We start from the raw sequence: 24328 nt of genomic DNA, 5'->3' as shown, positions 1-24328 counted from the left end.
TAGAATTATTCCAATCCATAGTATCTAAAAATATGCCAAGTTATTTTCTATAACACTGACCAACAGTGAAATCATTCTTCCCATGAGAACACCACATCGCCAGTCCAGCTCTGATTGCCACAATTGTTACTGCTGCCTGCGTTCCCCAAGAGTCTTCCGAGCCAATGGCAGGGAGATAGATCTCTTCCTATAAGGGCAGAGTAGGTGGGCAAGGACTTCAAATACTCCTGCCTCTCAGGAAGCTACACGGAACACGAATCCCTACACCACACCGAACTTCCTGGAAACATATCGCAGCGAAACCCGGGGATCTGGAAGTGAGGGAGGGAATGAACAATATAAACCTCCAACACCCACGGAGAAACTGCTCCTAGCCGCCTCTGCTGATCACGGGCTAACTTTATTTATAGAATGGGGCAATTCTTTTTATGCAAAGGCTTCAGACTTTAAGTGAGGAAAGCACTCTCATAACATAAACTGCATGAAAACCGTAAACACCATCTCATCTCACGCCTTAAACCACTTCTCCAGAAGACATATCTCAGAGTAGAAGGAGTAGAACAATTATCTTCATTGAGATTTTCCTCTAGGAAGACTGAAAAGCAAAGAATGCCTGTTCAATATTTCAACAATTCAGTGTCCTCATAAGTTAATTATGAAGGTATCAGATTGTATCAGCAGTAATTACCCATGACTGCAAGCTGGGCACTGCACACGTGCTATCCATAAAAGAGGCAGTAAAGGGGGGGCCTGGGACCCCCACATGGCCAGTCTAACTTAGCACCTGGCCTCTCAACTGCACTCTTAATTTTCCAAGTGTTTTCATATCTACTATTTCACCTCTTCTTCGCAAAAGCCCATGAGGTAGCCTAGGATCTCATCAGCCTCTCTACTAGACAGAAATAAAATGGGGAAGAGGATAAAGAATGACTGAGGCAGAACCGGGGTTAGAACTTGAGTCTCTTGCCTCCCCAGCGTAGATGTGAGTAAGGTCCCTGGGAACAGGGGTTCCTCGGGAGATGCCTCACAGCAGCTCACACCTGCCTGGCGCTTTTTACCAGAGGAAAGGACGCAGCTGCCTCCCAGACCTATGCGGCTCAATGAAGAAGCCCACAGATCGTCCACAGAAGAGCCTGGCAAGCAAAACCACCATGCGAGATCCACGCAAATCTCACGGCAGCCAAGTAAGCAACAGCCTCGAGTAGGAAAAAATCACTTTGCCATGGTCTCAGACGCTTTTAAACAAAACCACCATTATACTTGGCTCTGATATGTTCCCAAATATCAGCCTCTAAGAATTTCTTTTTGTTGTTGTTGTTGTTTGAGACGGAGTCTCGCTCTGTCACCCAGGATGGAGTGCAGTGGCGTGATGTCAGCTCACTGCAACCTCCGCCTCCCGAGTTCAAATGATTCTCCTGCCTCAGCCTCCTGAGTAGCTGGGACTACAGGCACGTGCCACCACACCCAGCTAATTTTTGTTTTTTTTTTTTGTTTTGTTTTGTTTGGTTTGGTTTAGTAGAGATGGGGTTTCATCACCGTGTTGGCCAGGATGGTCTCGATCTCTTGACCTCATGATCCACCTGCCTCGGCCTCCCAAAGTGCTGGGATTACAAGCGTGAGCCACCATGCCCGGCCGAGCCTCTAAGAATTTCTTTGGAATGGTTTCTCTCTACTTAAAAAGCCAGTTACCTCATTAGCAGTTTTAGGGAACATAACGTGGGGACCCTCAATCCCAAGGCCTTGTGAGCTGAGGAAGGTTGACCCCTTCCTAGGATGCCTCATGCACAGCAAAATACACCCGAATATACTAGTGCCTCAGAAAAATCAGGTCCATGAAAAATACTTTTTCTTACACCTCTAAAAAGGAGCAAAAGATGGGGAATGTCTTTGTAATTTCTAAGACTCATAAGGAAAGCCAGGTATGACACATATCTTAGGGTACATTACTCCAGGATGTGCAGTGGAGGGGGAAAGAGTGACATTTTAAATAGTAAAACTCCAAAGTGCCTTGTAGAACACTACGTTCAATTACTAACAAAAACACAATCTTGCCCAATAGGCACCCCCCATCCCACTGTGACCCACAGATCGCAAAACGGGCTTGTACTGACCCCCACAGGAAAGCCTGGTTTACAGGATTCCCTCAGGGTCAGTCCTGTGGCGCCCACCCACCTCCCCTGGGCAGGCACACCCTGAGACGCAGTGCCACAAGACAAGATGGCTGTCCCGGGAGGAAGAGGCCATGGCACCAGCTCAGGCCCTGCCCCTCACTGCCCGGCCGGATCAACTGGGCAGATCTGGATCCCTTCCCGACCTCAGCGTCCTCCTTCCTAGCAGCTGGAGACAAGATGATTTCCAATATCTTCGCGGGATGCTTTACAATTTGACATCCCCCAAAGAATGCGTGTCTGGGAAAACGTCCCCAACACACATGGTGGGTCCAGAAAGAATTCACACATTTAGAAAACAGTTTGAAACCAACAGGATTTTCTGGCAAACCCTAAATTTACCTGAAAATTTAATTAAACAATAATTACAGTAAACTCAGGTCTTATTGTACTTATCTGCTGATGCCTAAAAGCCCTTGAAAGCAGCCCTAATCCTTAATAACTGAGCAATGTCCATGCTCCTAAAGACACCACATGCACAACTCAGACTGCGCATAAACACTGCTTGCAATGCTAAGGTGGAGGCTGCTCCAAAGCCTTCAGAGCAATACTGAGAGTGACACAAATGACACAAACGACACGCACGGGAGAAGCAACACATCTTAAAACACCTGCAAGACAAGGACAAGAGCAACTTGGCAAATCAGCTCAAATTCTGAAAAACGCTGATTTCTCTACATGCCTGGTGGGGAATCATTAAACCCTAAAAAGAGCAAGCATTTAATATTTTCCTGACATCCCCCTTCAAATTATCTTCTACCACTCCCAGATCAAAATTCCATAAAGGGAGACCTCAGAAACCACCATCAATTGATCAATTCCATCCAGTGTTTCATGATCTGAAAAGCCCATCACCCCTTGCCTGGATGCTCAATCCATTCCACCACCAAATATTTACTGCAAAGCTGCTATGTGTCAGACACTCCATCAAACTGGGCATCCAACAGTGAACACGAGTGAAATCTCTGGCTTTTGCTCTTAGGGAGCTTATAATCCAACAGAATTCTCCCTGGACATGAAGTAGGAAATGGTTAAAAACTCACTGAATAATGCCTTAATAAATGATTGGCTGAACAATAAACTTCTATTAGGGGATGAACAAAAAAACCCAAAACACAACTGACAAGAAATAAGTATCCCTTTGGGTTTCTATTGAGAATCCAAGATTGTCATCATTTTAAATAGGCATAAAAGAAAACCAGTTTCCTAGTCATATTGTAAGAAAGATAAAAATCATGTTTGAGACCACCACAAACTCTTGCTAAGCAAAAGGCGAGGTTCTCAGCAAGACTTTACCTTTTTCTCGGGTTTGTCATGCTCTCTGTTCTTCTCCCTGTCCGGGTCCCGGGAGTGCTCCCCGTTTTTCACTCTCCGTCTGTCCCTGTCCTTCCCTTTGTCCCGGTCGCGCTCTCGGTCCCTGTCTCTCAGTCTCTCCTTCTCTTTCCCCCCCTCACTCTTTCTCTCTGTCTCCTTCTCGCGCTCGGAGTCTCTGTCCCGCTCCCTGTTGCCTCTGTCTTTCTGTCGCTCGCTGTCTGGCCTGGCCCGGGCTTTGGCTCTCTCTCTCTCCCCTTCTCTGTGTCTGTTTCCGCCATTCTCCTTGGCCTTCTCCTTGTCCTTGTCCTTTTCTCTTGGCTTGCGGTCTTCTTTCAATTCTTCCTTCTGTTTTCGATCTCTGCTTGTACTTCTCTCTTTTATTTCAGCGTCTCCTCTATCCTACGCAATAAAAATAAAATCATTTATGAATGTTTTTACCTAAACTACAAAAAGACTCACTATTTCATTTTCAAAGATGTGCGACTTGGAATTCACCTCTGTATTTTTGTGAACTCTGGACTCTTCTTCTCGCACATTCTTATTATCCAATTCCTGAGATCTTGAGGTCAGTGAGGCCCGGCCTTTCACTTCTCCTTTCTCTCCAGCTAAAACCCTCCGCACCGCATCGTCACTAGAGAGCTTGTCGTCCAAATGGAAGGAAATGAGGTGTTAGGTGAAATGAGATCCGCACACGTAACAAATAGAACATCGCCATTCAAAGATAGCTCATGAGACAGATTCTCTGTCTACAATGAAATTCAAAGGATAAAATATTTTTTGAACATGTTATTATCACATACAAAGCACAGCATATCTTGATAACTATTACTTTCAGCACTTTGGTCACTAACAGTAGCGTCCACCCAAGCTAAATGAATCCTGGTTCAAGTCTACCCAAGCTGTCAAATGTGAATGTGTGTGTTCAAGGTTAATAAAGCTGACCCATGCAACTCTACTACAAATACCTTAAACTTCTAATGGGATCATAGAACCCCAGCCATAAGTGCCTTAAGATTTTATCTAACCACCTCACACCCATTAGGATGGCTGCTCCTAAAAAAAAAACCCACAAAACAACAAGCATTGGCAAGGATAAGGAGAAACTGAAACTCTCATGCACTGTTGGTGGAAATGTAAAATGATGCAGCCATTATGGAAAATAGTATAACAGCTCCTCAAAAAATTAGGCACAGATTTACCATATGACCCAATAATTCCCCTTCTGGGTATTTATCCAAAAAAATAGAAAACGGGGTCTTGAAGAGATATTTGTATACTCATGTTCATAGCAGTATTATTCATAATAGCTAAAATGTGGGAGCAAACTGTACCATTGACAGTTGAGTGGATAAACAAAATATGGTATATCCATTACAATGGAATATTATTCAGCCCTAAAAAGCGATGAAATTCTGATACATGCCACAACATGGATAAACCTTGAGAACATTATATTAAGTGAAATAAGCCAGTCAAAAAAATGACAAATACTCTATGACCCCACTTATCCGAGGTCCCTAGAGTAGTCAGATTCATAGAGACAGAAAGTAGAATGGAGGATGCCAGGGGCCGGGGTACGGGAGAAGAGGAAGTTAGTGTTTCATGGGGACAGAGTCTGTTTTGCAAGGAGAAGAGTCCTGGAGATGGAAGGTGGCGATGGCTGCACATGAATGAATTTACCAGCACTGAAGTGTACACTTCAACATGGTTAAGATGGCAAATTTTATGTTTTATGGACTTTAACACAATAATAAAATTATGCGGAAAAAACCACTGATCTGATTCAAGCCCCATCAAACGCAAAAATTCCTTCTCCAGCATCCCTGACAGCCATCCAGAGTGTAGGACACCTCAGTCAGGAGTCCCACTGACTCACACACTCATTCCACAAGCACATGCTGCGTGATTGCCGCGTGCCAGGCTCCATTTAGGCCAAAGACACACCGTGTACTGGGGACACAGATAAACACAACAATTAAACAACAGCCTATAGGAAGCCTACAGGGGCACCTAAGTCAGCCTGGGAGGGAGGAGAGGCCCAGGCTCAAGGAAGCACTCACAGACGCCACACTGCTGCTGGGTGAGGCTGGAGGAGGAAGGCAGCTCAGGCACCAAGAAGCCAGCAGGCACCAGGGCAAGTGGCTGACGGGAGACAGCCGGCCAGGGCCGAATGCAGGGGTGCGTGGCGACTGGAATGGAGGGCTCAGGTATGGGAAACGAGAGAAGGATCTGAAGGGAGAGAAGTAGCAGCAGGTCTCTAGGAGCCTCACAAGCTGTGCCATGGAGCTGGCCCAGCCCCGAGGCTACTGGAAGCCGGAGATGATTCAGCAGAGGAGACAGGAGCCAGATGTGCTTTTTAGAAAGATGAGAAACATAAAGGACCCGGGAAGGGGAGCTGGGGAGCCTAGGGACAGAGGCCAGTGTACTGGCAAGATCTGCTTCCAAGTCTCTAAGTTTGCATGCTGGACCTGCACTGGGGGGGGGCCTCCTAGGAGTCGGCCTGATACCACTATGCACCTCCACGACCCACTGCTGTTGAGGGGGCTGAAACCTACCTCTTCCCATTTGGGTCACGTTTAAGGTTAGCCCCCAGCCAACCACCCACTAGGTATGTGAAAAACTATATTAATTACACTCTCAATACAAGTCCAACCTGCTCCTCCACAGGGCACTACTCAGCCTTCAAAAGAAGGAAGACCCTGGGGAAAGACCTTCTCCAACATTTGGGCAAACATGGCCCAGGCTGGACCTAACCAGAGAAGCCTGAGGCCTGACACCCAAGTTTCTAGCCCACAGTGAAAAGCTCAAGAAGGAAAAAATCTACTCCCCGTACAACTGAAACAGCAACCGAGAGAGAGAGAAAAGGTGGAAGAGAGAGAGGAAGGGCGACAGGCAAGCAGACACCAGAGGCTGAAGATGGAGGAAGAGAACAGAGACTCCCATAAGACCCAGGGAAGAAGAAAAGCAGCTCCTGCAGCCACTGCAGCCCTGGCTGGAAGCAGCCACCTGTCCTCAAGGGAGCCTCAGAAAGGAGAAAGCCAGAGGGCATGGAAGCCTGGGCCTGCAGCCTCCAGCCTCCAGCCAGGCACAGTGTGCCTGAAGGGTTCCCAATTTTCTATTGAAAGCTTGCAGAACTTGCGTATTACATACCCTTATTTGTTTTATCATTCAGTATTAAATTACTCCTCCTGTATGTCTGGGGCTCCAGAAGGGGTGGGATCAGATTCAAAGCACAGTGTTTGACAGACACCACTGAAACTCCTTCCCTAAACTGCCCGCACATGTGAGTCCCTCACCCCCGACTACTTTTTACTCAAGTACTAAGTAAGTTCAAAATGCCAGGACAGCAGTAGTACCTTGTTGAGACAGCATTTTCCAATTATCTGGAGCAGCTCATTTGTTCTTTCAGGCTCATGCCCCGCCACGATTCGGGCTGGTTTGGCCAACAGTGGCTCTCCCGACACCATTACAACCACGTCTATGGCCTTTTGTAGGAAGCTAATTTTTGCATCTTTATCCTGAAACATTTCCATTGAAAATACAAATATTACAATACTTTGAAGAGTGTGCATTATCTTCAGTATGTTTACCAGGCATAGGATAGTTTTTGTTTACATACAAAGCTGTTTTTAGATATATAACAAATCTAGAAATACTGACCTTTTACTGACAAAACAAAAACAATTCATTAAAGCCTTTAATTTAGTTGATGGGCTAGCATTAACCTTTGAAATACTAATCCCATTTTTCAGTGAATAAAACTAGTATGACATCCAGTTGCCACAGTGAGAAAATGAAATGAGAAAGGGTATCTATATCAATTTACGAATTCACTGACCTTGTATTCCAACCACATGTGGCAGAGAAATGACACACGCCACACTACCAGGCCTACAAAAAATCCCATCCGTTAAGGCGAGGAGTCAACAGGAGAAGCCCGACTCAAACCCACCTTCACATTATCAGACTTCATCTCGGCGTCTGTGTAGAGGCCCTTCATGAAACCAGTCATTCTAATCACCTTCAAGAGAGAAAGAAAGGCAACCATGTCACCTCACAGACAGCCTCCTCATCAGCCTCATCCACTCAACCCCACACTTGGGAGATGTCCGAATTGACTAGCAGCCCAGATTTGAATCATCCACTTAAGAAATATTTGATGTCTACTACACGTGCTGTGCAGGGCAGAAGCCAGCCAGATCCTCTCAGAACTTAGTCTGGCTGTGTGGACAGATGGGTAAAGATGACACCATGCAGGTACTAAGGAAGCACTCAGGCTTGGTACCTAATCCACAATCCGGGAGGGAGCAGGAGTGGCAGGGAACCCTTCCTGGAGGAATCATACCTAGATGGGGACCAGGCTTACAGAAGAGTTGGGCAAGGGGACATTTCGGATGCACATGCCAAACATAAGAAAGTCCACACGGCTGGGTGTGGTGGCTCACACCTGTAATCCCAGCACTTTGGGAGGCTGAGGCGGACAAATCGCGAGGTCAGGAGATCGAGACCATCCTGGCCAACATGGTGAAACCCTGTCTCCACTAAAAATACAAAAATTAGCTGGGTGTGGTGGTGCTTGCCTATAGTCCCAACTACTCGGGAGGCTGAGGCAGGAGAATCACTTGAAGCAGGAAACAGAGATTGCAGTGAGCCGAGATCGTACCACTGCACTCCAGCCTGGCGACAGAGCCAGACTCCATCTCAAAAAAAAGAAAAAAAGAAAATGAAAGTCCACACAAGGTCCAGGACCCACAGAGTCCCGTGCAAGGGATCAAAAGAAATGTAGGACGGCAGGAGCCTGAGGCCAGAGAGACACTCGGGGCCTGGTGCAGAGGCCCTGTGAAGCCACTCAGGGACATGAACTGAGCCGAAGGACCACGAGGAGGACCTGGAACGGCATTTTACAAGAGTCCTGCAGGTGCAATGGAGGGAACAGATTCCAAAAAGAAAAGGAACTTTGGCTGGGCACAGTGGCTCACACCTGTAATCCCAGCACTTTGGGAGGCCGAGGTGGGTGGATCACTTGAGGTCAGCAGTTCAAGACCAGCCTGGCCAACAAGGTGAAACCCCGTCTCTACTAAAAATACAAAAATTAGCCGGGCATGGTGGTGGGTGCCTGTAATCCCAGCTACTCAGGAGGCTGAGGCAACAGAATTGCTTGAACCTGGGAGGTGGAGGTTGGAGTGAGTCGGAATCACGCCACAGGACTCCAGCCTGGGCAACGGAATGAGACTCTGCCTCAAAAAAAAAGAAAGAAAGAAAAGAAAAGGAATTTCTCAGCCTAGTTTTCTAAGACGAGAAGTTCTGCAAGGGTCTTTCTCCTCACCACGTGTCACTACTCACTTCTTAAGACGGTGGCAGGCTCCACACCTCATGCTTTGGTTCTCTCCCTAATCATCCCTTCCCTCAGGTAACCTGTACCTCCTAATTAGCCCTAAAACCAGCTTTTAGGACAATTATTTTTCCTGTTCCTCTCAACCACCACACCCAGCCACGGGTCCTGGGTTGTCTCAGACTGCAGTTTTTTGAAATGTGGTAGGTTACTGTAAAATCAATACAATTTGTAGCAACAAGCATTTTGAATAGCTGGGACCCTTACCAGCAGGCTGCATGGTATGTGGTAAGGACAGGTATGCTCATAGCCACATATCCTAGGTCAGCTAATAAAGCATATTTATTACGGGGAGACATGTTTTAAAAACAAGACAGTCCCACCCTAATGAGAGCCTCCTCTGGAATCAAGCCACAACTCCTTAATTTGCATCAAGTTAGGTATTAATGAATCTAGGAGTTTTCATTCCACACCACACTATGTAAGAGCTATGCTACTGTTTTTCTTGAGATGACAGGTAGAATATTAAGAGCATCCTGCATTTAACATTCCTGGAACATTTTCATTTTGTCCCTGCTGAGGTTTTCCCAGGATGCTGGCAGTTAAAATTGTGAGCAATAGGCTGGGTACAGTAGCTCACACCTGTAATCCCGGCACTTTGGGAGGCCGAGGCAGGCGGATCACCTGAGGTCAGGAGTTCGAGATCAGGCCGGCCAACATGGCAAAACCCCATCTCTACTAAAAATACAAAAATTAGCTGGACATGGTGGCATGTGCCTGTAGTCCCAGCTACTCAGAAGGCTGAAACAGGAGAATTGCTTGAACCTGGGAGGCGTAAGTTGCAGTGAGTGGAGACTGTGTCACTGCACTCCAGCCTGGGCGACAGAGCAAGAATCCCTCTAAAAAAAAAAAAAAAAAAAAAAATTGTGAGCAATAACTGTAAGTGACAAGAGACATTAACGTCACAGTATCCACACTTAGCTTAATGAAACGGGGTGGTTAGTTTAGCTATAGCTAAAATACTAATATAGCAATGTGTGTATAATATTCAGTACAGTAAACCATTTTCATAAGAGGCTCTCCACCTATTATCTGAAAATCCTTTCCAATATGTCAGTCATTCTAACATCTTTATCAAGTAGGTCATAATTTATTTATCTTTACACAGGGAGAGAAATCAACTTTGGCATTAGATGAGGAAGTCTATGGGAGAAGAGCAGACCAGTCGTTCCTAATTGGGAACATGCAACTCGTTCCACACACCCTATCTACCTGGCCAAGAAGGCTATTCTTTTTTTTTTTTTTTTTTTTTTTTTGAGACAGGGTCTTACTCTGTCACCCAGGCTAGAGTGCAGTGGTACAATCACGGCTCACTGCATCCTCAACCTTCCCGGCTCAAGCAATCTTCCCTATTCGGCCTCCTGAGTAGCTGGGATTACAGGTGCACCACCACACTCAGCTAATTTTTGTATTTTCAGTAGAGATGTAGTTTTACCATGTTGGCCAGGCTGGTCTTGAACATCTGGGCTCAAGTGATCTGCCCGCCTTGGCCTCCCAGAGTGCTGGGATTACAGGCGTGAGCCACAGCCACGTTCCTCCTCCTCTCCCATTAGGATTCCTCTGACCAACTATGCGGTAGTGACTGGACAGCCACCGTGAGCTGAGCGCCATCACTGCCCCACAAGGATAAGGCACACTCCCTGCGCCTCCCTCCTGGGGCTCTGCATTTCAGTGGGACAGATAGGACTGGGAGAATAAAGGTTTTGGCAGCCACAGCTAGAGTGGGCTGGGCTCACACTGGCTCTTGTTCCCTCTGGGTCAGAGGACGGGTACCCGCCTACTTCACGGGACGGTGGTGATGCGGCACATTGTCCCCCTCCCACCGGGCTATCCACACAGCAGGTCCTCTCCCCACACACTGTCCAGGACAGGCTGTAAGTGCTGCACCAGCTGGGAGGACATGACCAGGGCTGGCGAGGCCCTGGGATGTGGGTGGATTCGAGAGCATTTTTAGGCACTGTTTTAACACAGAGGCACACGCTCCAGGAGACCACACGTTATAAGCTAAGGTAGGAGGGCAGAACCAGTAAAGCAAAGTCTGTGCAAGAATAAGGCACCCAACCTGTTGAAAAGAGTGAGAAACAGAGCTTGAGGACCATCACCAGGTGAGGTCATGAGGCCCTGGAAGTCTGCAAGGCCAACCTGAATCCTAAATCCCAAAACACACCTCTGAGTTCCCACGTGCCCTTGGGTCCACCATGGAAATGGGTGCTGCGCCCGCTGCAGTGACGCTCCTGAGAGTTACCAGGGAGTTACCACGAGCCTTGACAGGTCCCACTCAACAGGGGATGTTTGTTGTGCAATTTCTATGTACCTTACCCAGTGCAGATCACCAGAGCCATGCTAAGAAGCAAGCCAGGGTCTCCGTCACGGAGGAGCACACCATCCGCAAGTGGGAAAAGCTACAGAGACCACCAATCTCAATTTAGGGCAGGGTGTGCAGCTCTGCTACAGTTTTTCCTGCCAAGTCTCCCTACAACCACCTCCACTAAATTCACCCGCAGGCATTTATTAAGCACCCAAAATGTGGTATGCAGGGAAACTTTGGGGCAGAAGGGTTGTATAAAAAATATTATTTCCATTCTCCCAGGATTTAGGGAGTGCCTTCCACGTGCTACATACTTGAGGGCAAGCGAGAGGGATTCTGCAAGGTTAGACGAGGCAGGAGTCACAGAAGCAGCTCTGCCAGGAATAATGGAAGATGCACTCTAAGGAAATACACGGGCAGGCAGGGAAGAAGTAAGAATGCTCCTGAGGGCCCGGAGCCTCCTTGTAAGCGGCGGCCCGGAGCCGGGGGAGGGGCAGGACCTCCTCACCGTGGGCGCCGCGGAATTGGGCCTACAGGCCGGGCTCCCAGGCAGGGGCCGCACAGAACTCTCGCCCCGACCCCGGAACTGACCCCGGCCCCCGACCCGCACCCTGTGCCCGGCCCACACCCGGCCCTGAACAGGTCCCCGACCTGCACCCCGAGCCCGGCCCACACCCGGTCCACACTCGGCCCTAACCCGGCCCCCGACCTGCACCCCAAGCCCGGCCCACACCCGGTTCACACCCGGCCCGGGCCCCGACTCCGGCCCAGCCCCGGCCCCCGACCCGCACCCGAGTCCGAGCCCGGCTCGCACCCGGCGCCACCCGGCCCGGGCCCTGACCTCGGCGCCCACCGGAATCCCGACCCGCACCTGGCCGGGCCCGGCCCCCGGCGCCCACCTCCGTGATGATGTCGTGCAGGTAGCGGAACGGGGGCTTGCTCAGCAGCTTCTCTGTCAGCGGCGGCCTCCGAATCACTTTCCCCAGCGCCTCCTGCGTCCGCCTCACCACCGCCGCGTTCATGACGGCGTCCGCCGCCCGCTGGCCGCCCGCGCCCCTCAGCCGGCCCGGCCGAGCCTAAGCCCGGGTCCCTGGCCGCCGCCGGCCCCGCCGCCGCCGCCCGGTCCCGCCAGGACGCGCCGCTCCGGTTTCCATCCCACAGTGCACCGGAGCCCACCACAGCGCCTGCGCGGCCGCCGCAGGGCGTTCGGTCACTAGGGCTGCGCGGCCTTAGCAACGGACGCGCCGCGGCGCCCCGCCCCCTGCCCGCCTTCCAGCGCCCGCGCAGGCAGGACTGGGGGTTCCGCGGGAGGGATTTGCGGGAGTGCGGCTGTGCCAGCGCAGGCGGGGCGCGGCGGGACGGGGAAAGGGGATCTGGGATCGGGCGCCTGGCCCCTCCTCTGCCGAGCGACGGCCTCGGGAAGCGGGTGTTCGCTCGCGTTAGAGGCGACTGCCTGAGGACTGATTAAGAACAAGGTAACTTCCAAGATCTGTGCCGCCTGTTTCCCAAATCTCAAGGGCTTTCGAAGGCACTGGTTCATCGGAGGGGACGGCACTAAGTTATCCCAAAACACACGGAATAGAAAATACGCTGTCCTGGCTGGTAATTAATAAGGCTTCTTGGGCAAGTCACCTGTTTTCTCTGAGACTTCACTTCTGTTCCCACAAAGCAGGACTAGTGTGCCCGCTGCCTAACCCACCTCCCAGGAAGGTAAATGGTGACTAAATGCTGTGTCGGTGCTCTGAAACCGGGACAAAGCCATGCCTAGTTGTCCTACTAGGTGTCCGTGATTCTTTCCCACCTGTCCTCTGTCCATCATGCACAGGCCTACCGCAGAAATCCTTCTGGCGATTTGAGAGCTCTGGGGTCTGTAGTTCTTCTAATGAGCACATCATTATAACCTTTTTTTTTTTTGAGACGAAGTCTGACTCTGTCGCCCAGGCTGGAGTGCAGTGGCGCGATCTTGGCTCACTGCAACCTCCACCTCCCAGGTTCAAGTGATTCTCCTGCCTCAGCCTCATGAGTAGCTGGGACTTCAGGCCCCCGACACCACACCAGCCTCGCTTTTGTATTATTAGTAGAGACGGGGTTTCACCATGTTGGCCAGGCTGGTCTGAAACTCCTGACTTCAGGCAATCCGTCCGCATCGGCCTCCCAAAGTGCTGGTATTACAGGCGTGCGCGCCCGCCCCCATTATAACTTTTAAATTGACCTTCATTTTTACCATTTTCAGGCCTCCTCATTTTTTGTGGAGATCTAAATCGCCATCTGGTGTCATATCCCTCCTGTCTGAAGAACTTCCTTTAATATTTCTTCTAGCACAGTTCAGTTGGTAATGGAAAAGTTATACAGACAACCAATTTCAATGCCAGTCAGGCTGTATGGTTTATCAACAAATACTAAATTGCATTTTTATAGTTTTCCTTCCATGTCCCCCTATAACCACCTCCAATAAATTCAGCCACAAATATTTATTAAGCATAGAAGTATAGAATTCTAGGGTTGGGAGGTCAGGAGTTTGAGACCAGCCTGGCCAACATGGTGAAACCCCGTCTCTACTTAAAATACAAAATATTAGCTGGGTGCAGAGGCGGGCGCCTGTAATCCCAGCTACTAGGAAGGCTGAGGCAAGAGAATCACCTGAACCCAGGAGACAGAGCTTGCAGTGAGTCGAGGTCATGCCGCTGCAATCCAGCCTGGGTGACAGAGTGAGACTCCGTCTCAAAAAAAAAAAAAAAAAAGAATTCTAGGGGTACAGTGGCTCACGCCTGTAATCCCAGCACTTTGGGAGGCTGAGGCAGGCAGATCACTTAAGGTCAGGGGTTTGAGACCAGCCTGGCCAAAATGGTGAAAGCCTGTCTCTACTAAAAATATAAAAATTAGCTGGGCGTAGTGGTGTGTGCCTGTAACCCCAGCTGCTTGGAAGGCTAAGGCACAAGAATCGCTTGAACCCAGGGGTTGGAGGTTGCAGTGAGCCAAGATGGCACCACTGCACTCCTGCCTGGGCAACAGAGCAAGACTCTGTCTTTAAAAAACAAAAACAAACAAAAAGAGAAGTGTAGCATTTTAGACTGACTGTTTTTGTTTTTCAGTACTTTAAGGATGTTACTCTGTTGACTTCTGGCTTGCATAGTTTCTGAATAAAAGTCTTCCGTAATTCTTTGTTCTTCTGTCTATTGTTTCTGGCTGCCTTCAAGATTTTATTTTTATTATTGGTTTGCCAGAAGTTTGCACATGGTATATCTAGATGTGGGGGTCTCTTCTACTTAAAATTTATATTTTATTATTTACATACAATAAAATTCACACATTTTAAGTGTGCAGGTTGATACATTTTGGTAATTATATACAATTATGTTACCACCACAACAATCAAAATATAGAACAGTCCCTGCACCCTAAAACATTTCTTACTGCTTATTTGCAGCCCATCTCCTTCCCCACCCTGGCCCCAGGCAGCCACTAATCTGGTTTCTGTCATTATAATTTTGCCTCTTCTAGAGTTTCATATAAATGGAATCATGCAGTACATAGTCTTTTGTATTTCATTATTTCTCTTATAATATTTTTGAGATTCATTCATATTGTTACACGTATATTAATATGCCATTCCTTTTTGTGGCTGAATGGTATTTCATAGTGTAATTTGTTTATCCATCAGTTGATAGACATTTGAGTTGCTTTCAGTTTTTTATTTTTTATGAATAATGCTTCTGGCCAGGCATGGTGGCTCACACCTGTAATCCCAGCACTTCAGGAGGCCAAGGTGGGCAGATCACTTGAGGTCAGGGATTCAGGACCAGCCTGGCCAACGTGGTGAAACCCTGTCTCTACTAAAAATACAAAAATTAGCCAATCGTGGTGGGGTGCATCTGTAATTCCAGCTACTCAGGAGGCTGAGGCACAAGAAATGTTTGAATCTGGGAGGCAGAGGTTGCAGTGAGCTGAGATCGTGTTACTGAACTCCAGCTTGGGTGACAGAGTGAGACTCTGTCTCAAAAAAAAAAAAAAATGCTGCTATAACCATTCACTTACAAGTCTTTGTGAAAGTTTTCATTTCTCTTGTATTGGAATTGTTGGGTTGTAGGGTAAGAATATGTTTAACTCTACAAATACTACCATGCTGTTTCTAAAGTGGCTGCATCATCATTCATTCCCACCAGCAATATATTGAATCCCAAGTTACTCCATATCCCTGCCAACATCTGGTATTGTCAGTCTTTTTGTTTTTCTTCTTCTTTTTGTTTTTGGTTTGTTTTTTTGTTTGTTTGTTTGTTTGTTTGTTTTTGAGATGGAGTGTTGCTCTGTTGCCCAGGCTGGAGTGTAATGGCATGATCTCAGCTTACTGCAACCTCTGTTTCCTGGGTTCAAGTGATTCTCCTGCTTCAGCCTCCTGAGTAACTGGGATTACAGGCACCCGCCACCATACCCAGCTAATTTTTGTATTGTCAGTAGAGATGGGGTTTCACCATGTTGGCCAGACTGGTCTCGAACTCCTGACCTCAGGTGATCTGCCCGCCTTGGCCTCCCAAAGTGCTGGGATTACAGGTGTGAGCCATTGTGCCCAGCCTGTCAGTCTTCCCACCTGCACCCCCCCCCCCCCCCGCCACCCCGCAGACAGAGTCTTGCTCTGTCGCCCAGGCTGGAGTGCAGTGGCACCGTCTTGGCTCACTGCAAGCTCCGCCTCCCGTGTTCATGCCATTCTCCTGCCTCAGCCTCCTGAGTAGCTGGGACTACAGGTGCCTGCCACCACGCCCAGATATTTTTTGTATTTTTTAGTAGAGACAGGGTTTCACCATGTCGGCCAGGATGGTCTCAATCTTCTGACCTCAAGATCTACCCACCTCAGCCTCCCAAAGTGCTGGGATTACAGGCGTGAGCCACCGCACCCGGCCCCTGTCAGTCTTTTTTAACGTTCATCTTTCTACGGGTGTGGAATGGTGTCTTGTTATGGTTCCTATTTACATTTCTGTAGTGATTAGTGATTTTGAGCATATTTCCCTGCCCTTGCTAAATATTCATATATCTCTAGTGAAGATACCACATCAAGTATCATTCAAGCATTTACTGAATCACTGCTATGTATGGATTACTGTCTGAGTGCTGGGGATTTAATGGGGAGTTAAGACCTTCTAGAAGGCAGCGTCCATGCTGTCCACTGGTCCTAGGAACATCACTCCTCATGCTGCTAACTATATCCAGGACCAAGTGAGCTTTGGTCACCTAGACAGAGGCCAGATGAAAGGGGCCAGGGCTCATCTCCTTCTAACTGTTGGCCTTGCTTCCTCCTACACTGCACCTTGCAGGTGGGCTGGCTGTGTGAGACTCGGCCAAAAGGCTGGGAGACACCTAAGAGAGAGACAGCCCATGATAGAGGGAATTTAACGACACTCACCATATAGAACCATCCCATGCTCCGTGGGGAAAACAAGCCCCCAAAGAGTTGCACCCTCAGAGGGATTCCATCTTGGCTGCTCTCCGTTTATAACCCTACTCCTTGGCCAGAGCACCACCAGCCTCTGACTCCTGCCTCATGAAATCTTCCTGACTCTGGAAACTCCACTCCCAACCCACAGAAGCTTTTGTGATCTTCTATCCATCCCCTTTCTCTCAGCACTACACTTCCCAGAGTATATGGTCTCCAGTGCAGACTCACACCATCCCAAGGACCTCTGCAGGACAGTCCACTGTGACATTTGGCACTGCAGTCCCTTGGAACAGTCCAGGATGACGGTGGACACTGAATCACTGAATCACGCTCCTTCTAGGGCTCCCAAATTCCCGTTCTTCTCCTGATTGTCCACACATGTCCTTATCACACACGTACCTCCTTCCCAAGAACAAGCATTAATTACACAGTTCATCAAACCCCATAAAGAAAAATAAACAGTTCCCATACTGCCCTGTCATTTGCCAACATCCCCCACCCAGTGAAACTAACACTTCCCATGAACATGGAGAATGCTGTTAGCTCCCTTCATTCCTGCATTTCACCTTTCCTGCCCACCACCCAACCTCTCCTCAGGCCTCCCTGAAAGTCTTTATAGGGGAGGAGCATGGTGAGACTGTACTTCTTCGTGGCTGGGCCCTCATTTCGCAGAGGCTGGCCTAAAGCTCTGAAACGATGAAGCCCTTAGACAAGACTGCAGCAGCCTCCTGCTCCCAGGTGTTAGAGAGAGGGCGGTCATCTTCACAGGACGACAGGGCCCTCAGGGGTGCTGCACCAGATGCAGGTGATGCTGTGGTGGCTGAAAGCGGGAGCGTCTTCCCAAACTGGAGGAAGCCTGGCTGGGCCGCCTTCCCTGATCTGCCCACCATGGCCAAGCTGGGAGCCAAGAGGCTCCTGCAAGGGCCCATCCGTCTCTGAGCTCTGAGCTGGCTGGGATCAGCCTGAGCAGCGGTGGAAGGAGCACAGAGACCACAAGCGCCCTGCCTTCGGAACAATGTTCCCAAGAGCAGAGCTCCCCGGCCCCCGCCCCAGAAAGTCCCATCGGGGCAGTATCCTCCTCTGGGCCTGATAGCCAGAAACCCGCTTGTCTGACAGTGGCCAGCCTGAGTGGTGGGAGAGGTAGGTGTGGCCTGGAGAACACTTGGGCCCCTGAGGTTCTGCCAGGGACCCTGAACCAGTGCTGCCCAAAGGGGAAGCTGGTTCCTATCTCTCCCCCAGCCTATGGAGAGCAGGAGCCGTGTGGGCCAAGGCCTTGTGGAGGCCTTGAGGGCACAGGGCCTGGCTGTTTGGAACTGTGAGCCATCAGAGAGCCTCCTGCCCACCTGGGCATCAGGAGCTCTGAGAAGATCTGGGACAAGGGAGCAGAGTCACCCACTCCCACCGAGATCCTTACGGAGCGGGGGAGGTGGCCAGGGAGTGGACATGCGTCCCTGGACAGTGCAGTGCTTGAGGAGCATGGACTGTCTTCCATGCCACCCACTGTGTCTCATGAGGCCCCAACACTGCCTCGAGGTGAGTCCTCACCCTCTGCACAGAGCGGGAGGGCGGATGGGCATCCGGGGTGCTTGGAAAGCAGGCCTAAGAAGAGGCAGCTAAGGATTCCTGACTCCAAGAAAGAGACCTGCAACCAGGGCCTCCCAGGGCAGGAGGGTGCAGAGGGCAGCCTGAAGCCTCCAGTTCTAACGGCTCCAAGCCAGGTACCAGGTAGGAGGGACGATGTACCCTAAATTACCCCTAAGCTTCTCAGAGTCCTAAAAGCATCAGAGGGAAAGGCAGAGAACATAAAAAAGAGTCATTCATAAAAAAAAAAAAAAAAGATAATTGATTAAACAACTATAGAAAATCACAGCAAAGAAAGTGTTGGAAACATAAAAGGCTGGCAGGAGATGTTTTGAAATGAACAGTTTCTGAATGAATGATAACCATGGCCCTGACTCGCTCCAGGAGAGAGAAGCCACAAAGCTTCCAATGTGTCTTCCAGGCCCTGCCTCCCCTCACCGGGAGGCAGACATTCCCAGAGACAAAGGCCTGGGGAGGCTGACTTGGCCCCACCCTGAACTCCATTTCTACCAAGAGCCCAAGATGTGGGTCAGGCTTTGGGAAGGGCTGGGGAGCAGATACCAGGTCAGAGAAGTGCAGAGCTGCAGATGGGCTCACCAGCCCTGGATCCACAAGGGAGTGGGGTGGGGGGTCACTATGGAGCAAATGCATGTCCACTGGGCAGAGACAGGGGAACTAGGCCCAAGAGGCCCAGCAGAAACAGATTTCCATCACAAGCAGGAAGTGTTTGCTGTGACTGTCGCATCTGCTTCCCCAGCTTGGGGTACAAAAGAAGGTCCCCCACCTTTCTGAAATCCAGCTCAGATATTCTCACCCCCCCCACCCCCGCCACTGAATCTTTATGTCTGCCTTGTGCAAGCTGGACGGCCCTCTGGGTCCCACAAAGAGTATGGGGGTGCAATACATAGCGAGCAGGCCATAATACTTGGAGCTTTCCCCCATGGGCAGTCCGAGGGAAAGATTCACTACCCTCCCTCTCACAGGCCCTCAGGCCCTTCCAGGAGGGTCCCATGACTTTGAAGGGGCAGGGGCCTGGGTCCCATCATCCACCAAAGGCCTCTGAGCCACCCATGCCAATTTCCCAACAATCTTAAGCTCTGCTGGTAAGTAGCCACTCTTGGGTGAGGGGTGTAAGATTCTGCCTCCCCAGGCAGCCCAAGACACCCTTCCTTTGCCCCAGTCAATGTAAAGATGACACCAGGAGGGTGGAGCAGGGGGATCCTGCACGCCACAGGCCCCAACCACATCTGAGAAGAGAGACCACCATGAGTAAGAAGTTTTCAGGTGTCTCAAGGGAGCCCCTACTTATACTCCTGGCAGATACTCTCCACTCTGATTAAGTTACACAGAGCACGTTTTATTATTTTTGTAATTTAGTTTTATATTTTTGCCATGTTATTTATTTTTTCTTCCCCTTCCCTGCAGCTTTACAAAGGTATAATTGGCAAATAGAAATTGTATATATTTACAGTGTACAAAGTGATGTTTTGATTTATGTATATATTGGGAAATGATTAAAATAAGCAAATTCATATATCCATTTCCTCTCATCTTTTTTTGCAGTGAGACCGTGTAAGATCTCTCTCAGGAATTTTCAAGTATATAATTAATACATTATTACTAACTACAGTTACCATGCTATACATTAATCTCCAGGATTTACTCAGCCTGTCCAACTGAAATGTTGTACCCTTTAACCAACATATCCGCATTTCATACACACAAACACTCCCCAGTCCCTGACAACCACCATTCTACTCTCTGCTTCTATGAGTTCAACTTTGGATTCCACATATGAGTTGAGATCATGCAATATTTGTCTTTTTGTTTCTGGCTTCTTTCTTTCTTTCTTTTTTTTGACATGGAGTCTCGCTCTGTCGCCCAGGCTGGAGTACAGTGGTGTGATCTCAGTTCACTGCAACTTCTGCCTCCCGGGTTTAAGTGATTCTCCTGCCTCAGCCTCCCAAGTAGCTTGGATTACAGGTGCCCGCCACCACGCCTGGCTAATTTTTGTATTTTTAGTAGAGACGGGGTTTCACCATGTTGGCCAGGCTGGTCTTGAACTCCTGACATCAAGTGATCTGCCTGCCTCAGCCTCCCAAAGTGCTGGGATTACAGGCATGAGCCACTGCACCTGGCCAGCTTATTTCATTTAACATAATGTCCTCTATGTTCAAACATCCAAGAAAAGGACAGAATTTCCCTCTTTAAGGCTGACTCGTATTCCATGGTGTGTAAATCCCACATTTTCTGTATTCCATTTATTTGCTAATGGACACTTAGGTTCATACCATGTCTTGGCCATTGTGAATAATGCTGGGATGACCAGGGGAGTACAATTACCTCTTTGACATACTGATTTCATATCCTTCAGGCATCTACCCAGAAGTAGGACTGCTGGATCATAAGGTAGTTCTATTTTTTGGCCAGGCACAGTGGCTCATGCCTATAATCCCAGCACTTTGGGAGGCCAAGGCAGGTGGATCACTTGAGGTCAGGAGTTCGAGACCAGCCTGGCCAATGGAGTGAAACCCTGTCTCTACTAAAAATACAAAAATTAGCCAGCCATGGTGGCATGCGCCTGTAGTCCCAGCTACTCGGGAGGCTGAGGCACGAGAATCACTCGAACTCAGGAGGTGGAGGTTGCAGTGATCTGAGATCATGCCACTGCATTCTAGCCTGGGCAACAGAGTGAGACTCAGTCTCAAAAGTAAATAAATACATAAATAAAATAAGGTAGTTCTATTGGTAGTTCCTTGAGGAATCTTTATCTTGTTTTCAATAATGGCTGCACTAATTCCCATCCCCACCAACAGTGTATGGGGTTCCCTTTCTCCATATCCTCACTGACATTGTTATCCTTTGTCTCTTTGATCATAACTTTCTCCCAAGTGTGAGATGATAATGACTTGTGGTTTTAATTTGCCTTTTCCTGATGATTGGTAATATTGAGCATTTTTTCATATGCCTGTTGGCCATTTATCTGTGTGCCTTCTTTTGAGAAATGCCTATTTGGGTCCTTTGCCCATTTCTGAATTGGGTTATTTGTTCTCCTCGCCATGGACTTGTTTGAGTTCTTTATATATTTTGGATATTAACCCTTTATCAGATGTATAGTTTGCAAATATTTTCTCCCATTCTGCTCATTGTCTCTTCACTCTGCTGATTGTATCCTTTGCTGTACAGAAGCATTTTACTTTGATATTATCCCATTTGCCTATTTCTGCTTCCACTGCCTGTACTTTTGGGGTCCTATTCAAAGAGTCATTGCCCAGACCACTGTCAAGAAGGTTTTTCCCAATGTTTTCTTCTATGGTTTTATAGTTTGGGGTCTGAAATTTAAGTCTTTAATCCATCTTGAGCTGATTTTTGTATATGGTGCAAGATGAGGGTCTGGTTTCATTCTTTTGCATATGGATCTAGTTCTCCCAACACCATTTATTGAAGAAATCATCATTTCCCCAATGTGTGTTCTTGGCATTTTTTTTTTCTGAGGCAGAGTGTCACTTGCCCTGCGTCCAAGACTGGAGTGCAATGACACAACCATAGTTCACTGTAACCCCCAGTTCCTGGGCTCAAGCAATCCTCCTACCTCAGCCTCCGAAGTAGCTGGGATTACAGGCGTGTGCCACCATGCTCAGCTAATTTTTTGTCTGTTTGTTTTTGAGATGAAGTCTCGCTCTGTTGCACAGGCTGGAGTGCAGTAGTGCGATCTCGGCTCACTGCAACCTCCACTTCCTGTGTTCAAGCGATTCTCCTGCCTCAGCCTCCCCGAGTAGCTGGGACTACAGGCATGCGCCACCACGCCCGGCTAATTTTTTTGTGTTTTTCGTAGAGACGGGGTTTCGCCACATTGGTCAAGCTGGTCTCAAACTCCTGACCTCAAATGATCCACCTGCCTCAGCCTCCCAAAATGCTGGGATTACAAGCGTGAGCCACTGCGCCCAGCCATCAGCTAATTTTTAATTTTTTTTGTAGAGATAGGATGTTGCTATATTGTCTAAGCTGCTCTTGAACTCCTGGGGTCAAGCTATCCTCCCACCTCAGCCTCCTAAAATACCAAAATTACAGGTGTGAGCCACCACGTCTGGCCTCTTGGCACTTTTGTTGAAGGTTAATTGACTGAGCCCTCCAACCTGAAATATCCCACCTGCCACTCCCTGAAAGCCTGCAGTTGACTCCCACTGACCCCAGGAGTCCTCCTCCAAGCTCCGGCGGTGCTGTCCAGCTCCCCCCGGCCCATGCTTAAACAAGGGCATGGCTTTCCCCAGCTAGTGCACAAGGTCCAGGAAGGCTGGGACAGGGTCCATATGTCTCCTCAGGGCACCCCATGAATACTGGCTGCATGAACGTGTGGGTGCCTGAAGGAGGAAGGAGGAAGTCTTTAAAAAGGAGCGGCGCAGCCGGGCGCCAGAAACAAAACCTGGCCAGGCGCGGTGGCTCACGCCTGTAATCCCAGCACTCTTGGGGGACGAGGCAGGCAGATCATGCGGTCAGGAGATCGAGACCATCCTGGCTAACGCGGTGAAACCGCATCTCTACTAAAAATACAAAAAATTAGACGGGTGTGGTGGCGGGCGCTTGTAGTCCCAGCTACCCAGGAGGCTGAGGCAGGAGAATGGCATGAACCCGGGAGGCGGAGCTTGCAGTGAGCTGAGATCATGCCACTGCACTCCAGCCTGGGTGACAGAGCGAGACTCCGTCTCAAAAAAAAAAAGGCGTGGCCCTCTCAGCTATGGCTGCCTTGGCCCCTGTGGTAGGTGCTGTGCCACTCAGGGCTGAGGCCCACACTGCCCCAGCTGCCAGAAGCAGTGATCCCTGTGGGCTCACAGCCAGGTTCCCTTCTGGGGAGACTTAGCCAAAGGGGCCTACTGTGCCTCCTGCTCCCTATGGGCACCCACATTCAAGGACTGATGGAGTTGGGGGTGCAAACCCAGTTTCCCAGAGATCTCTACCCAAGAGAGTTGCTCTCAGAAGTGGTCTGAGGAAATGGACCCTAAATTGAGATTTCGGAGCTGAATCACCACTGACCAGCTCAACTGAAGCCCCCAGGGTGGGCGTGAGAGACCAATGTCTCAAAAGCAAACAAACAAACAAACTAGAATCCCCAGATTCTCCTGAATCATCTGGACCTACAGAGGAGGCCCACTGCTCCTGTTAAGGCTAGCACCCCCTTTCTTGAAGTGTTTTATATAGAGAGAATGTGTGTGTTATAGTTGGGGGGCAGGGGGGAGAGAGAGAGAGAGATGTCTGTCTTGCAAGACAACGCATGTGTTTTTCAGGGTCTATGCCAATAACCCCCTCCTGACACCAGACCAATCATGAGGGTCAAACAACAACATAACCTAGCTAGGACGTGCTGGCCTGCTAAGGGAGGAAGGGACTCTATTCCGAAGGAACTGCAGGATCTGCCTAGCATGGACCAGCAAGATCCAGGAGAGCACATCCAGGACTGCATCCCAAGAGTGCTGGACCCAGCAGGGGACAGAATATAAAGACTGATAAGACAAGAGTTGATGAATGTGGGAGGACTTTCCGTGATAGAAGCTTGTGACCCTGGCTGGGTCCCAGGGAGACAGTGCTAATGGGCTGTTAGAATGGCTCTTGGACACCTGCAAAGAGCTATGGCCTTCACTAAGTGAAGGAAAACTTCCAGCCCCACCATGGAGGATGGTAGGGAAATGAGCCTACTAGAGCACATACGTGATGTTGGGCCAGCAAACCTACCAGCCCACTGTGTCCTGTGAGAGGGCTCGGAGGTCACTTCATTTACCAAAGTGACAATATTTGGCATGTAATATTGGTTTTTATAGCCAAGAGTGGCAAGGTCAGAGTGGTAGCCAGGAAGACCTGACATGCAGAGAGCTATGCGGCCGGATAATACAACAAAATGTTCCTAGGGACCAGGGGAATGAGCAGTCAGCAAGGGTGTGGCTGAGCTTTCGAAACTAAAATAAATCAAACATGGATGAGCAGGAGGCTGAGAGTGGCTGCCCCAGTCCCCCGCTACAATCCCTTGCCTGGTTTTGGACCTAGAACTCATTGAAAGGCCAGGTTCCCAACATCACTGCCGGTGCAGGGAGCCAAAATCTCCCCCACAGTCCTTCCCCAAAGAAACCTAAGGCCACTCATTCAAG

General features: G+C 49.1%; 1 protein-coding gene across 13 annotated transcripts in view; it reads right to left on the bottom strand.

The window, feature by feature from the left end:
* Positions 1–12346, bottom strand: part of TRAF3IP1 (TRAF3 interacting protein 1) — a 91728-nt gene extending 79382 nt beyond the window's left edge. For 10 of the 13 annotated variants that reach the window (XR_001716541.4, XR_001716542.4, XM_016950831.4 and 7 more), the window contains exons 1-5: positions 12082–12346; positions 7435–7503; positions 6839–7000; positions 3978–4121; positions 3465–3881 (exon numbers count right to left, since the gene is read on the bottom strand). Coding sequence is in view for 11 of the 13 variants with exons in the window: in XM_016950831.4 (XP_016806320.1) it covers positions 3465–3881; positions 3978–4121; positions 6839–7000; positions 7435–7503; positions 12082–12204 (915 nt within the window). In the remaining 2 variants the exon portion in view is untranslated. The remainder of the gene's footprint in view (positions 1–3464; positions 3882–3977; positions 4122–6838; positions 7001–7434; positions 7504–12081) is intronic. The other 3 variants (XM_016950842.4, XM_054679618.2, XM_016950834.4) reach the window with 2 other exon arrangements.
* Positions 12347–24328: the final 11982 nt, after the last annotated feature.

Source organism: Pan troglodytes, chromosome 13 (genome assembly GCF_028858775.2).
Source record: "Pan troglodytes isolate AG18354 chromosome 13, NHGRI_mPanTro3-v2.0_pri, whole genome shotgun sequence".
Taxonomy (NCBI): Eukaryota; Metazoa; Chordata; class Mammalia; order Primates; family Hominidae; genus Pan; species Pan troglodytes.
Note: the sequence above shows the minus strand (reverse complement) of the source record. Positions and strands in the feature narration are given on the sequence as shown.